Raw genomic sequence first — 15,135 nt, 5'->3', positions numbered from 1 at the left:
AGCCTCACCTTAACACATTGAAAACTATAAGGCACCCCCAATTTTACACTTCATGCCTTGATACTTGAGGTTTATGCCTCATTCTAACAAAGACTTAAGCCTCAATTATGAGGCTTAAATCTTGAAGTAGAATTTATGTGCCTCACCTCAAAGCATACATCTCATACTCAAAACTTAAGCCTTTTGAAACAATGAGTGGATCAATTGTGTGTTTGATTCTATTGGCAGTTATGAATGGATGTTTTTTTTATCTGAAAAACATCGGTTTAAACGTTATTGGTTTTGACTATTTGGTGGGGTGGGGTGTTTCTAGTAATACCTCGTAAAAGCATATGCTGCCTAAGCAATAATAAATGCTTTTTTTTTTTTTTTTACCTTTTAGCTGTTTGGTTGGGTGTTTCAAGAAACAACAAACATAAACAGTCTAGTGTGACAGTGTGACATTATTGCTTTATGTTGGAATTCCATCAAGTTGATCTAATGGTCTAGAATGCCTATACATGTTTATAATGGCTGAAATTGAGATCTAATGGTTGATCTAACGAACTAAAAGGCCCATACATCATACATGTCTATAATGGTCCAGGGCTTTTGTTGTTATAATGTTTTGTTTGTAAGATGCATTCATGATCCAAGACGCATCGGATCACGTCTTAATGCTTCCACGTAAGACCCCATATTAATGGCATGTCAGCTTTCCCCAATCAATGGCTTAATGCATGAAATCCCAATCATTTACGTTTTTTGATGTTTAATTGATAAACACTGAACCTAAACAATTGTTTCAGCCTAAATAAACGCCCATGTGGCCATGTCTATGTGGTGGTGATGTAGCAACGTTTTTGCAAAAAACGGCACAATAACCAAACATCCTTCAAGTCACCAAAAATCTAAAACCTAGTAGCTGTTTGAGAGGGCTTTCGTGATGCAGCTTTTGACACACGGGAATGCCATAAACTTTAAGATAAAAATCCATAAAGCCAACGTGTAATTTTAGACTTTCCAAACACCTAAACTAAAGTTCAATTATCTAGGGGTGTCAATGGACTGGTTTCAGGTTGGACCCCATCCAACCGAAAGGTGTTATGGACAGAACGGACCGGTCCAAATGGTTGAATGGACTTGGACTGGTCCAAAAATAAATGGTCTATATATGTTGCAAACTAAATTTGGACAGAACCGTTGATCGAAAGGGTCTAGTTCTCACTTGGAGATTTCAAAAATTTGCTCAAAGAGCTTATCTTCTCATTTGGAGATTTCATAAGTTCGTTAGGGTTCCACTACTCCCTCTGGCCATTGAACAAACAATCGATCAAGTTTTTCTCTCCAGCGATATTTCCCTAGCTCTAGTGGTACTCACGGTGGCATACTCCATCTCGCCTCTTTTTCTCTCTCTCTCTAGTGATATATGATGAGGGCGGATTTGGCCCTCCAATGATATTGTGACACATGGCACCTCAGAACAACTAGGTGACACCCGAACCACTTTGGCAACAACTTGCCTTAGCCAAGTTGATGGTGTCCCACCTAGCGGCCTGGCACAGGCACGACTTGGCCCAGGTGTGGCCTGGCACAGACACGAGCTGGCAGCCTGGCATAGGCGCGAGCTAGCAGCCTGGCACAGGCGCAACCTGGCATAGGCACGACCTGGCTTAGGCGCGAGCTAGCAGCCTGGCGCAGGCGCAACCTGACACAGGCACGACCTGGCATAGGCACGACCTGGCACAAGCACGAGCTGGCAACCTGGCCCAAGCACCGACTTGGCGACTTACAAGACGTGCTCGCCGATGAATTCGACATGTATATCTTAACACTCCCATGATCCTTGGAAGTTGGCCCACGTGCCGAACGATCTGGAGGGTGGTCAACGTGCATGGCGGTTACCTCCAAGAATCTTGACCCACTTAGACGAACTCACAAAAATCTTGGATATGGTGCGTGAAGCCCACGCCAAACAATGCCTATATAAAGGCACCAACCCCAAGGGCAAGGAGAAAGCAAGAAGCAAGTAAGCATATTCTGGCTCTCAAACTTTATGATTTTTAGCTCGCAGTCTACTATGAGAGTATTGACTTAAGCATCGGAGCGACCTCGCCAGGTTAATCACCCTGGGTCCTCTGACATTTGGTTCCTTGTAGGACTCTAAAGAGCAAGGAAGCTCATCACCTAACCTGCCCAACTCGGCACCTACCTGACACTTGGTCAGTTCGACACCTACCCGACACTTCACAGGCAGCTCGGCACCTCTCAGGCAGTTTGCCACCAGGTGGCTCACCACCAAGTAGCTCATCAAGGTAGCTCACCACAAGACAGTTCGCCACCATGTAGCTCACCACCAAGTAGCTCACCACAAGACAGTTCGCCACCATGTAGCTCACCACCAAGTAGGTCATCAAAGTAGTTCACCACCAGGCAGTTCACCACTAGATAGCTCACCACTAGGGAGCTCTACTTCAGCCTCTGAGTCACAGGCCACTTGGGAGACGTCACTGACGAGGTACTTAGCCAAAAAAATTGATACGTGACTAGGAACGGTTACATCAATATACTTATCCCACATTTAGTTATTTCTTGACTTTCTTCTCTCATCTCTCCTCTCTCTTTCATGTATTTTTTGTATTGTGTTTATTTTATTGATTCCAGTTTCATGCTCATCAGAGAATTTTAGTCATTCTCCATGGACATTTTTAGATGTGCTTGAATGGAAGAATAAGGGTTGTTTGCTTCATTCTTGAAATAAAACAAAAAGATATTCTGAATTGGATCAAATTAAATAATAGAGCATGCTCTTAGTTTAGACTTTAGAGGTGTAAATGAATTGAATCAAATTGAATATTATCTAAATCCAACTTTGATCTACTAATTTTCAGACAAAGTGGAATTTTATTGGCACTTCATAATGGATAGTTTTTAATTCCTCCCAATGTTGATTAATTTAAATTAATATGATCTTTTTCGTGTGTGGAATACTTTTTGTAACTTTTTAGTTTTCATAGGATTTTATGACATATCAGCAAAAATTAAAAAGAAAGTGGGAATGTGAATTTCATTTAGCAATACAATGTTTCAAGTGTCGTGATTCTTATTGATGAATTTGCTAATGTAGTGCATCTGGTTATTACTCTCTTGTTAATGAGGCTTCATTTTTGCAATTTCTTATATTTTTTGAAAATTTTAATAATATATTTTTTACAATTTATTATATTTTTGGGTTTTCAAGTACTTTTTGAAATTTCATTTGGTTTGGATTGGATTGGACTCAATCTGTTCTATTTGCATTTCAATTGGACTGGATTGGATCTAGTTTGTATGGGGTTTGGTTCAATCCATTTGTAAATGGACCAATGTTGGATTTGATTGGATTGGACCAAATCCAATCCAATTGACACCCGTACAATTAATACAATACACCCTAAATGCAAAATCCCTCCCACACAGGATGCTAGAGATTGTTTCCATTTATGGCTTCCTAAAAGAGATTTTTCTTAGGGAAAATTCTTGATTAGTACCCTGTATTTTGGGCCTATTGCCATTTTGGTCCCCAAATTTTAAAATGCAACAATTTATTACTTGAACTTTCAAACCATGACAATTCAGCTGTAACAAGTTGTTAAGTAGCATTTGAAAAAGATACAAATGCCCTTTGAGTGTCATCTGATTTTTTTTATCAACCATCCAAATATTGACAAAAATTAACAATTTCAAATCCTTGCCTCTTTTATTCAAGAAAGTTGGGATCCTACTCAAATGCAACCTCAACTTTATTGAATGAAAAAAACAAAGATTTGGGACTATTAATTTTTTATCAATAATTGGATGTTTGATAAAGAAAATTAGATGACACTTGAAGGACATTTATGCCTTTTTCAAATGACATTTAGCAATTGGTTAACCAGTTAATGATAAATATTAGATTGTCACGCTTTAAAGGATTAAGTAGTGAAATCGCATTTTAAAGTTGAGGAGACAAAAATGGCACTAGGCCCAAATTAGAATTTTTGGATGATGCGTCAATTTCTTATCGGTCCAAAACTTAAAACTTACTTGAAGAACAGGCTTCATCCTGAGCGGCTCTGATTTGCCACGTCACCAAAAATTTCGACACTTCTGACACTTGTCCCAGAGAACGAAAATGAAATCAAACAATCAGTTTTTTTTTTTGTTTTTTTTCGGGTAAAAAACAATCAAAATTAAGAAGCGAGGAAAAAGGTGATCTTTAAAACGGACAGAGTTAGGGTTTCTTTCGAACTTCTCTCCCCCATTGTATGCTGTGCAAATGTTCATCACCTTCTTCCATGGTCACTAATTCCTCTTCCTCTAAGCTTCCATGGATTTGGTGTATCGAAGCCCTTGCAAGCTTCAAGCAAGTAGACATCGCTCTCCTCGGTGGTACGCAATCAAGCAGAGGAAATGAGGGGAAGATAATTCAGTCTTTGTGTTTCTCCTTTTTGCTCGTCTGCAAATTAGATTCATGTCTTGTTTCTTGCAGATTTGATAAGTAGGGTATCGGATTTCTCGGATGAATCGTGCAAGGATGCGCGGGAGAGGGTCGCCTTGAGGTGCTTGGAGCAATGGCTAGATTCAAGCGATGTTTCAGACAAAAGAAATGTGCCTTTGGTTTCAGGGTCCGGTGCTCTGACCATCTTCGGTGACACAGCAAGGCAAATGACATGCGAAAACGTCCTCCATCTTGTTCTAAATGAGGTAAACTTGAAATTTGAGTTCAGCTTAAATTCTGAAGTTATTGATTTTCAGTTTCCTCTCTTATGGATTTGCATTGTTTTAGAAGGATGTGCTTAATTTGTTTAATTCGAGATAACAATGTTCAACACCTCGATAGTGGACGACGGGAGAAACAGTATAGTTGTAACAATTACCAAACATTCAATACCTGAAATCCAATTCAATCCTATAAATAGCTATATTGGGTTTATTTGCCCCTATTGTTCTTTATCAACTTCTGGAATGAACAACAGCATTCTTTTCGTATACAAATAATTCACACTTTTTGATAGAATGCTTTCTCGATATGTGCAAATTGGTCCGAAATTTTAGTCCATTCATGTGCTTGCTGTGAGGTGCATAGAACTCTGTATATGGTTCACTGCGTTTCCAGGTTTATTGGAATTTTCAGAAAGACTTCCCGTGCATGGTTATATGGTATTGTCGTCTTTTCCTATGTTGTGTAAATTAGGTATATGCAGAATGGATTGCTTGGTGGTGACATGAATTGTCTGAGCTCTTAAAATTGAAGGTGTATGTATAATTTTATTTGTTTGGGAGTTCTTTTCATAGTGATACTGGTATAATTAGACTCCTTTATAGACTAAAGTTAGAGATATGGTTCTGTATCTGATATTTTAAAATTTGGATGTGTCTATTTGTTGGTGAAACAATGGGTCAAATTAGGTAACAGTTTAAGATTGTAATAGAAAGGCTGCACAGTAGAAAGAAGAAAGAAGAGAAAGAATGATCTGCCAGAGAGAAAAACCCTTCACTTTCCAGCCCAGCTGACTTATATTTATACATTACTAAGATTAATTACAAAGATTATTGTGCCCCTATTTAAGTATGAGGTACACAACTTAAAGTAGGAAAATATAGACTAATTACACATCATTAAATAAAGGAGAAAAGAGTAAAAAATCCTCAATAGGCTGACTATTAACACTCCCCCTCAAGCTGGAGATTATGTATGTGTTTGGTATAGCTTCCATTTATTCACTAAATGTTTGTACTTGATTTGTTTGCAAAATCGATAAAAGCAATAATGAAACTGTTTATTGACAATTAGGCCCCACTAGGCGCCATTAGGCACCACATCAGCAAAATAGTGACTAAATGCCTACCTGTTAGGGGAAGCGCTAAGATGAAGCTTCCCCCAACAATATGCGCGCACATAAATCAAGGCCTACTTTTGCAAGTCTCTATGCGTACGGATCAGCATGATGGGTGTAATGCTGAAGTGTGCATTGCCACGGTTCCAAACACCGCCTATATATCACATGGTTGATGGTCCCAGCTTGTTGCATATGTAATCCACTCTTCTTCCACTCAAGCCCTTAGTAAACAGGTCTGCCATTGAACTTCCAAGCTGACATGTGCAGTGCCAATTACTTCGTTAAGAATCTTTACTCCTACAAAATGATAATCAGCTTTGTATGTGCTTGGTCCTCTCATGGAATATCAGATTTTATGAAATATAGACAACCTTGGTTGTCACAATCACAATATAGCTTCATGAGGTTGTCCACGGAAAAACCAATCTCTTGTATGTAACAAGTAATATGACCTTATACTCAGCTTCAACACTTTTTCTTGCCACAACAGTTTGTTTCTTACTCTCCCAGGTTACTAAATTTCCAACCAAAAGGATACAATATCTTGTGGTGGACTCTATCAGATTCAAAAGTAGAACAAGTACAATGTGCATCAATATAGCCTTCTATCTTAAGATTTCTATCAGGTCTATACAATAGTCCACTACTTGGGTCTCCCTTCAAGTACCATGCAATTCTAATAACTACATTCCAATGAGGAACTTGAAGACTTTTTATAAATCGGCTTCACCACACTCACTGCAAAGGAAATATTTGGTTGGGTAATAGTCAGATAATTTAGCTTACCCACTAACCTTTTGTATTTTCTAGGATCATCAAGTTGCTACTCTGTGTCATTGCTAAGCTTAACACAAGGATTAAAGTATTGAATCTATTGATATAGTCCAATATGCTAGACAAGGCATGTCGAACTTTAACATCACGTAGTTATTTTTTTTTAGTTTTTTTTTTTCCTAAAATAGGTTTAGGGGGTTGGTATGAGGCCTAACTATCCCCAAAAAGAGGCCTTACCATGAAACTCCATATATTGTGTATTGGTGGGTTACTAATACGATATGTAGCGGTCAATACGGGCTGATACGTTGTGTTGATCCTTGGCTTAACATTAGGTTCTATAGGTGATTCATCCAGTTAAGCACCCAGCAATCCTATCTCCTTTAATTGATGACGAGAATTTTCTTTGACATAGATTGATGCCATGCCTTGACCTTGCAACTTCTACACCCAAAAAGTACTTCAACTTGCTAGGATCTTTTGTTTGGAAGCGGTCTTGTAGGAATATTACAATGCCCTAAGTATCACTACTGGTAATAACAATGCCATTTACATATACCCAATGTTTTAAAACGTGGAGGCGTTCCACTACCTAGAGGTGTGGCACCACCCTGGAGAGGCAAGTGCTTCTTGGGCATTATTTTGATCAGTTATAGAAGACAAAAAGGAGACAAACTGGTAATGGGAATATAACAACTTGTTCTTCTTTATTTTTTTAAACAAGTATAACTTCTTATGATTGTTTTTCTTTATTTTTTTTGGTATTCTTAATTGACATTAGCAATGCAAAACCTTCAGCGAAAGATTAAGTCCATTCAACAAAGATATGCTGGCAATCAAGTAGTAGAGGACATTTTCTTCCCTTCATCCCTTCAATTCTTGTTTAATGGGAATGTAGAATGATTCCATAGCTTCTTGTGAGAAATCTTGTTGAGAAACTTGGCTACGAAGTAGGACAGTGGAAGGAAGATTTTGGGAAGCATCAAGATGGAAGAAATCTCTAAAGGTTGAATCTAAGGATTTCCTCCTTTAGGAGATGAAGATCAAAGGGATACCGGGCATGAAGATCAGGGAGGCTAAGAAGGCTACTATTTTGCTGGTTGGACTCGAAGTGATCAATTGGTTGAAGGATTTCCTGGTAGCAACAAGCTCCAAAGGTAAGCAACCAAACCATAAGGGTTGTGGTTCAGAAGGGAGAAGGTATGAGGTGGAATGCAGGAAGAATGCCAAAGGTTCTTTTATTGCACTCTTGGAATACTTTGGGGAAGGAAGGAAGCAAATGGTATGTTTCCCTGAAGGAAGAAAGGGTCAAGGTTCGAAGGAAGTTGCAGGGTTGCTTGATAATTTCTTAGTCGGGTTGGAAAACTCCGATACACCAGAAAAGGAAAAAGAAGCAAATAAGAGTCCCAACAAGGTAGAAAGCAAGAAACAAAGTCTCACAGTTGTTGAGAAGGGAAGGGTAAATTGCTAACTGGTGACAATTGAAGGAAAAGAGGAATGGGAGAGAAAGCTTGTGGTTAAGACTTCAACTCAACCAAAAGATTGGAGGAAAATCGCAAAGGTGATATTGCGAGAATTAACGTTAAAAAGTTCAATTATTATTACCCCTTTTGATAACTGCAAGGCCCTACTCGATTTGGGAGAATCCAAAGTTGAAATCATAGCTTTAAATTTTCAGTTGAAGCAAGTGCTTTTACAATCTCAAGATGGGCTCCTCTCAAATTCAAAGAGCTTTAGTGTGGAGGATAATGTGATAGTCCGTGTGTTACGACTGCCATTTCATCTCTGGAGAAATGATGTTTTACAGTCATTAGCTATGATTTGTAATGCCAGATTGGATGAGGTCTTTGATTTTGATCTACACTCTATAGTTCTTAACCTAAGCGGAGTGAAACCTGAAGAAATCCCAAGAAGAGTAGAAGTGGTAATAGATGACATTTCTGTCTGTATGGCGACCTCCATTGAAGTGCAGCTTTGGAAGGAGGGTCGCAGGCTGGAAGATGAAGAAACAAAGACATGCTTACTTGGGGTGAAAGGAAGAGATGATAACACTAAAATGGCAAAGTAGGTTCTGGGAAATACAAAAGCTAAGAGGCAGAATGCCGGCTCAAGCATAATGGGGAAAGTTGCTGGATAGACTGGGATTTCCTATGCTACAGCGGTGACAGGTGGAGTTAAGGCTAGTACACCTATACGAAAAGTTCAAAATTTAAAAACAAAGAGTTTTGGGTTGGCAGAAAAACAGGTTGTGGACCGGTCTTATAGTGTGGGCCAGGCTGCAGGGGTGGATTGTGAAATGGACCAGACAGAAGCATGCAACCTCTCTACTAGTCACGTGGGTGATAAAGGAGGGGGTAATCGGGAAGGCCCACTTGAGCCTATTGGGCCAAAAGAACAAAACCCTTTGGGCCCATCTTTAAAAGGGTCGTGTGCCACTTTAAAAGGGCACGTGACTATGAAAAGTGGGGCATTGATGGACACCAAATTAGGTCCATCATCGTCCTCCTCAAGACTTAAGCGCAGCAATAGGGAAGAAACGATGTTTTCGAACTGGTAATGCGTTGCAAGTAAAGGAAGATAGGCTGCCTTGCTGGAATGCCGCAGCCCCAAGTTCAAGAAGCCTCCATTGGATGCTCCATTGATGAAATCTCCAGGGAAAAAGAGCGTAAGATGCTTAGATTCTGATATGTTTGAGGTAGGCAGCTCGATAGAGGAAGAGAGGTACTCAGACAGTGAAACAGATGACACTAGCAGTCTTGGGAGTGTAGAGCCACCACAATTAAGGGACGTCTTCGATGAAGACAACTCTTTTACTGAGATTCTTTTCATCAAAGGAGAAGATTTGGATTCTGTACAAGAAAAGTTGGAGTTTTCTCAACCTTGTTCGCCCTAGAAGGTGACAGTCAAGTTTGTTAAATTTACAGAAGAGGGTTAGGGCACACCTAACCCAAAAACTTCTCCCAGTTCTACAGAGCAGCTTAGTCCTGATAGCAGCCCAGAGAAATAGGGTTCGTTCTTGCTATGGCACACAAAGTCATTAGTTTTGGAACAACAATCTAAGGTGGATTTGGATGCCATGGTTAACAGGGTATTGATGGAACATGATACTCCTGTGCAGGCATCACAGGGAGAAGGATCAGCCCTAGATTCAATGCTTGCATCTGGGTTTCCAGCTCCACCCTCTTCTTTTCCAACCTGTCCAAGTACGCTTGTCAATTCGGTTTGGGTTACTAATATGGGTTCTCTGCCTATAACAGGTATCCTGGTTCCTCAACAGGAAGGAGCAACTATGGAGGGGAGGTGGTGAGAAGGGACATTGTTTGTGTAGGTAAGGGGGGAGAGCTTGACCTGAAAAAGAAACAAGAGGATGAAGTAGAGAGGATATGGGATCAAATTTGTGCCCATCTTGAATTGTTCAAGCAAATAGCGGAGTTACAGGAAGGAAATTCAAGTAAAGAGGAGATCTAAAAGGGGGAACCTGAGAGGGGAGGCGTTGAGGGGGGGAGGGCTGTTATTAAAAATGTTAAAGGAAGAGGAATTAGAATGGATCTAGGAACAAATCAGTACCCTTCTTGAGGATTATAAGAATGCATAAGAACTTTGGGATGAAAACCAAGCAAAGATTGAGGACCTGAGAGAGCCTAGAGTGAGTGCTAGCAAACCTGAGATAGGAAAAAACTGGAGGAAAAAGAACAGATCAGAGCTAGAGAGATTGCTTTCAGACATAGAGGGAGATATTGAATTCAATGGAAGGGGGGAAAGAAGGAAGGTCCCTAAGTAGGGAACTATACCTTTGAGGGGCTGTCATCACATAATTACCATGAAAATTTTCAATTGGAATGTGAGGGGATTAGATAGTGCAAGGAAGAGAAGGTTGATCAAGGACCTTTTGGGAAGAGAAAAACCAGACATTGTGATGTTACAGTAGACTAGACTAGTAGAGTTTGACAAGAGATGGGTTAGAAGTTTTTTTTTTTTCTTTTTTTCTGATCAATAACTGGAATTCATTAGATTAAAAGAATTTAGTTACAACACTCCAGAGAGAGGTAAACAGGCTTAACTCTCTCAAGGAAGAAAACAAAAAAGAAAAAGTTACAGAACAGTCCAAAACATTTGATCCCTTCCCACCCCCTGCTTTGCCAAATCATCAACAAATGCATTTGTTGTTCTCTTGACCCATTGAAACTTGATTTCCAGTCCTCTAGTTAGCCATTTAATCTCCCTCCTCAGTCCTCTCATTAGCAAATTTCCAAAGTCCACTACCTTTTTGTAACCAACTTAAGACCAGTTTTGATTCTCCTTCAATGACTAACTTTTGTATATTTAGTTCCTTAGACTTCCTCATACCCTTCAGTACTGCATAGACCTCAGCTTTAAGAGAGTCTCCAACCCCAATGGGACCTGGATACAAAGCGAGGACCTTTCCATCCTCTTCTCTTAAAAGCCCTCCTACACCTGATGGACATGGATTTCCCTCACTACTTCCATCAAGTTTAGCTTTATTAGTCCACTTCTTGGTGGTGACCACACAGGACAAACTAAAGAGCAGGCAAGAGCAGAATTTGGCACCTCTAGCCAGCTATTCAGCAACATATCCATCAGAATATCAACAAACAGGTCCAAGGATTTCAACCAGTGTACCACCCTCACTGTTACTACTTCATTAAGGCTTTCTTTACTTCTTCCAACATCAGAAAAAATTCTGGTGTTCCTTTCCTCCCAAAGAGTCCAGCAAACAACAGCCCTCGCACATCTCCACATTATCCTTCCCTTTTGTTTGGCCAACAAAAGAATGATGGGCTAAACAAACTTTGAATGTTTGGCGGTGGGGTTCACTTGCAACCATAGTTGTCAATGTGACGCCTAGGCGACAAGGCGTCCTTGGAGGCTCACCTTGCCTAATAGCCAAGTAGTTTTCTATAGCATGTTATAAAAAACTTTTATATTCTTAATTTTTTGAGGTTATAATTATAAAATAGACATTTTTAAACTAAAATATTCGTTTTGTGCTTATATACTAATTTCTTTTTATTATTTTCTTATTTTTTAGGGTTTAATCAACACAAACATTGCTAAATGCTGTATTGAACCCTCAAGGACTTCAAAACCTGAACCAATAAGTATGGAAGAACATAAAATGCTGCCCAATCAACAATTTTCTTCTTTTTCTTTACTAATTTTGTGTGTTTATATACTAATTTCTTCTTCTTCCACCTTTTCTTTTCTTCTTTTCCTATAACAGAAATAGGGGTTCAGCCCTTATATTTTTTGAATTTTCTTTTCTTTCTTCTTTTTCTTCTCATGAATATGTTGATTTTCTATACTTTTAATATGAAGTTTATACTTTTATTATGAAAATTATGGATATTTATTAAGGAAATATGGCAATGGAACCTAGGGAACTACCCTAGGATACATGTTTTTACTTAAAAAATCCATCACCCAAGTGACAAGGCGCCCCTGTTGCCTAGCCTTGCCTTGGCGCCTTGAAAAATATGTTTGCAACCAAAAGAGGAAAGAAACCATTCCTAAAGATTAGCAGCAAATGGGCAAGAAACTAATAAGTGGTAGGAGCTTTCACCATTAGCCTTGCAAAGAATGCACCAATTCGGAGACAAGCACCAAAAAGGTCTTTTTCTTTGGAGTACAACACAAGTATTACATCTTTTGAGGAAGGCTTCTCCCAACAAAAGGCTCCAATCCTTGGAGGAATTGGTTCTCCCTAAACATCCTTATCTAGAAATTTGTGCAAATCGACTGGATGAAGGTAGTAGGGACTTGAAGAAGGAGGCACAAGAGATGGTTCCGGAGGGAGTTAGGGTCCACCGTCTCTTATCTCTCTTAGAGGGATCCGACCAGTGATTTAAAAGGCGTGCCTAGGCGCACAGGCGATGGCACATTTTAGGGTAGGTGCCTCGCCCAGGTCCTAGGCACAACCCTTTCAAAAGGTGCACGCCTATTGCGCCTTAGCCCAGGTGTGCCCCTTTTGAAAATTTGACGCTTTTTTGAGTCTGGCGGTTGGGTCGGGGGCTTTGCCCCTAGATCCCCATGCCACACCCCTCAAGGCAAGCCCAAAAAATCCACGTTAAGGTCTTAAAAATTCTTAGTTTTCACACAAAAAATAATGATTTTATAGTTTTAATTGCTTTTTAAGAAGATATTTTATAGTTTTAATTGCTTTTTAACTCCAACTTCCAATGAAATTTTATCCCCTCCCAAATAGCACTTGGGTTAGTGTCACTACCAATTCTCCGCCAACTCAATAAACCCACGGAGAGACAGCCACATGTTCTCAAATCTAAAGGAGTGGGCCCTTTAGTACCAATATCCTCTCTCGTTAAGGTACTAGGCCAATGATTTGATGTTACCCTAGGCAATGCTCTAGAAATAACAGTCCCCTAGTGCTCCTTCCAATCTGTTGTGAGTACAAATCTATGCAACTTAGAGCATATAGGGTTTTCTTGGAGATTGGATCAAGTAAACAGACCATGTAGCAGAGGAACCTCTTTCAACTCAAAATTGTTTATAAAGCTGTTAAACCTTCTCATGCTAATGCTACTGCCTCTCCTCACCCTATTAGTCTCCTATGTGAATCGAATGACATTAAAATCTCCTCCTAAATACCAAGGGCCTTCCTAGAGTCCCCTAATGTCTCCCAATTCTTCCCAAAGTTCACTTCTTTCTCTATAACCAGTTTGACCATACACATTGGTTAATACCCACTCAAATCCATCTACCCTGTGTCTAAACTTGATAGAAACAATAAACTTGCCAATCAGCTCCTCCACTCACTCAATAACTTCTTCTTTCCACACTGTCACTGAACCTCATGACCTTCCCCCACGAAGGACAAATAGCCCAGTTGATGCCCATTACTTTCCACACCGATCTAGTCCATCTCCTATGAAACTCCATCAGCTTAGACTCTTGAATCGGCACCATGTCCGGATCCTCTCTTCTTATTACTTATTAAAGGCCTTTTCCTAGCTCCCCCTAACCCCCTAAAAAAACCCTTACCTGTCCTCTTTTCAGTTGATCCCTCTTCTTCTGCCCTTTCTCTCACTGAACTCCTTATCTTGATCTACATCTTGCCTTAGCCTTTTTGACTCACTCAACTTCCTTTTCCTTGGTTTACTCTCTACCTTTCCTTTCTTCAAAAATACCTTTAACTCATTTGGATCCTTTATTTCACAGCCCATTTGCTCAGCAAACTGTGCAACCAAGTCCTCCTTATCAGTTTCATTTGATCCTCCTCCCTCGTCTTCCTCATTACTCACCTCTTTCTCTACCTCCCCTGTCTGCATATTTCCAACTGCACTCTCATCCTCTAGAATCCTACCCCAACTTCCTGTTTCAGCTTCTTTCCTTTTCATTTCTTCCAAAAAATTTTCTATTAGCTTCCAAATTTTCTCTCCCATATCCTCTTCTTCCTGTGAAACTATTTTCCCTCCATTGTTCACCCCTTCAATAGGATGCAACTGTGGCAATAAGGCTGGCTGGGAGTCTGGGACAGAGACAAAGGACAAGGAGTTAATACCAAAATGGAAAGTCACAGCCATACCTTGGGTGGAAACGAGGGCAGGAACAACTAAGGAAATTGGAAGTTTTAATGATAGTTGGAACTTGGAAGAGACTAGATTCTAGGCGAAAGAGAAGATTAAGGGGGGCGGCTGATTCTGGTTCGGGGACAACTAAGGAAATTGGAAGTTTAATGGTAGTTGGAGATGTAGAGGAGGGGAAGTGAAGAGAAGTCCTGAGTGCTGATCAATTGTTTGAGAAGAATGCCATACTTGAGTTAGAAAGAATTAATGCTCAAAGGGAGGTTTCTACGAGGGTGGAGAAATGCCCTAATGCAGTAAGAAGATTTAGAAAACAGAAAAACAATCAAAAGAGACAAATTTCACATGTTTTTGCCAGTTTGAAGATGGCAGTATACGGAGTGAGATTAAAAAAGAAAGGGAGAAAGATAAAGAAAGTTACCCAAATGAGACAAGAGATTTCTATATTAGATAGTAGATGAGAAAATGGATGAAGTTTAAGTGAAACTTTTCATCAGCTGGATTGTTTGGTTCCAGGATGTCTTTCACATGTATCTTCTGGCAGGATTTGGGTTTCTGGGATATTCAGTCTATTGTGTGCTTTAGTTTGCTTTAGGGGTTGGTGGGAGGGACCTTGTTGGTTTTGTTGTGTTTTTTGTATTTGGATATGGGTTTGTTTCCTTAGGAGCTTTGGTATGTCTATAATTTTTTTCTCTGTTTTTAGGGGTTTTGTTAAGGTGTGTCTGTTGTTTTTGGGTCTGCTATTGCTGGGTGATTCCTTGTCACCCTGCTATTCCTTTTCCTTTCTCTCTAATAAAGTTTACTTTTTTTTTTTTTGAAATTGTGTAAAGTATTTCATTTATATCAAAATGCCAAAATGCAATAAACCCCCTGTACAATGAGAAACTGAACAGAGGATGTGCAATCCTGCCCAATACAGCCAACCCCCAAAACAAAAAACTATTCACTCCTTACAAAATGGA

At 39.7% G+C, this 15,135-nt stretch overlaps 1 protein-coding gene across 4 annotated transcripts in view; it reads left to right on the top strand.

The window, feature by feature from the left end:
• Positions 1–4,201: 4,201 nt before the first annotated feature.
• Positions 4,202–15,135, top strand: part of LOC148864546 (uncharacterized) — a 25,483-nt gene continuing 14,549 nt past the window's right edge. For 3 of the 4 annotated variants that reach the window (XR_016109716.1, XM_088976996.1, XM_088976995.1), the window contains exons 1-2: positions 4,202–4,389; positions 4,490–4,704. Coding sequence is in view for 3 of the 4 variants with exons in the window: in XM_088976996.1 (XP_088833122.1) it covers positions 4,266–4,389; positions 4,490–4,704 (339 nt within the window). In the remaining variant the exon portion in view is untranslated. The remainder of the gene's footprint in view (positions 4,390–4,489; positions 4,705–15,135) is intronic. The other variant, XM_088976994.1, reaches the window with a different exon arrangement.

The sequence above is a fragment of the Nelumbo lutea genome, chromosome 3 (assembly GCF_056320005.1).
Source record: "Nelumbo lutea isolate HS-2025 chromosome 3, American lotus-T2T, whole genome shotgun sequence".
Lineage (NCBI taxonomy): Eukaryota > Viridiplantae > Streptophyta > Magnoliopsida > Proteales > Nelumbonaceae > Nelumbo > Nelumbo lutea.
The sequence above is the reverse complement of the archived record's forward strand: the minus strand, read 5'-3'. Positions and strand labels throughout refer to the sequence as shown.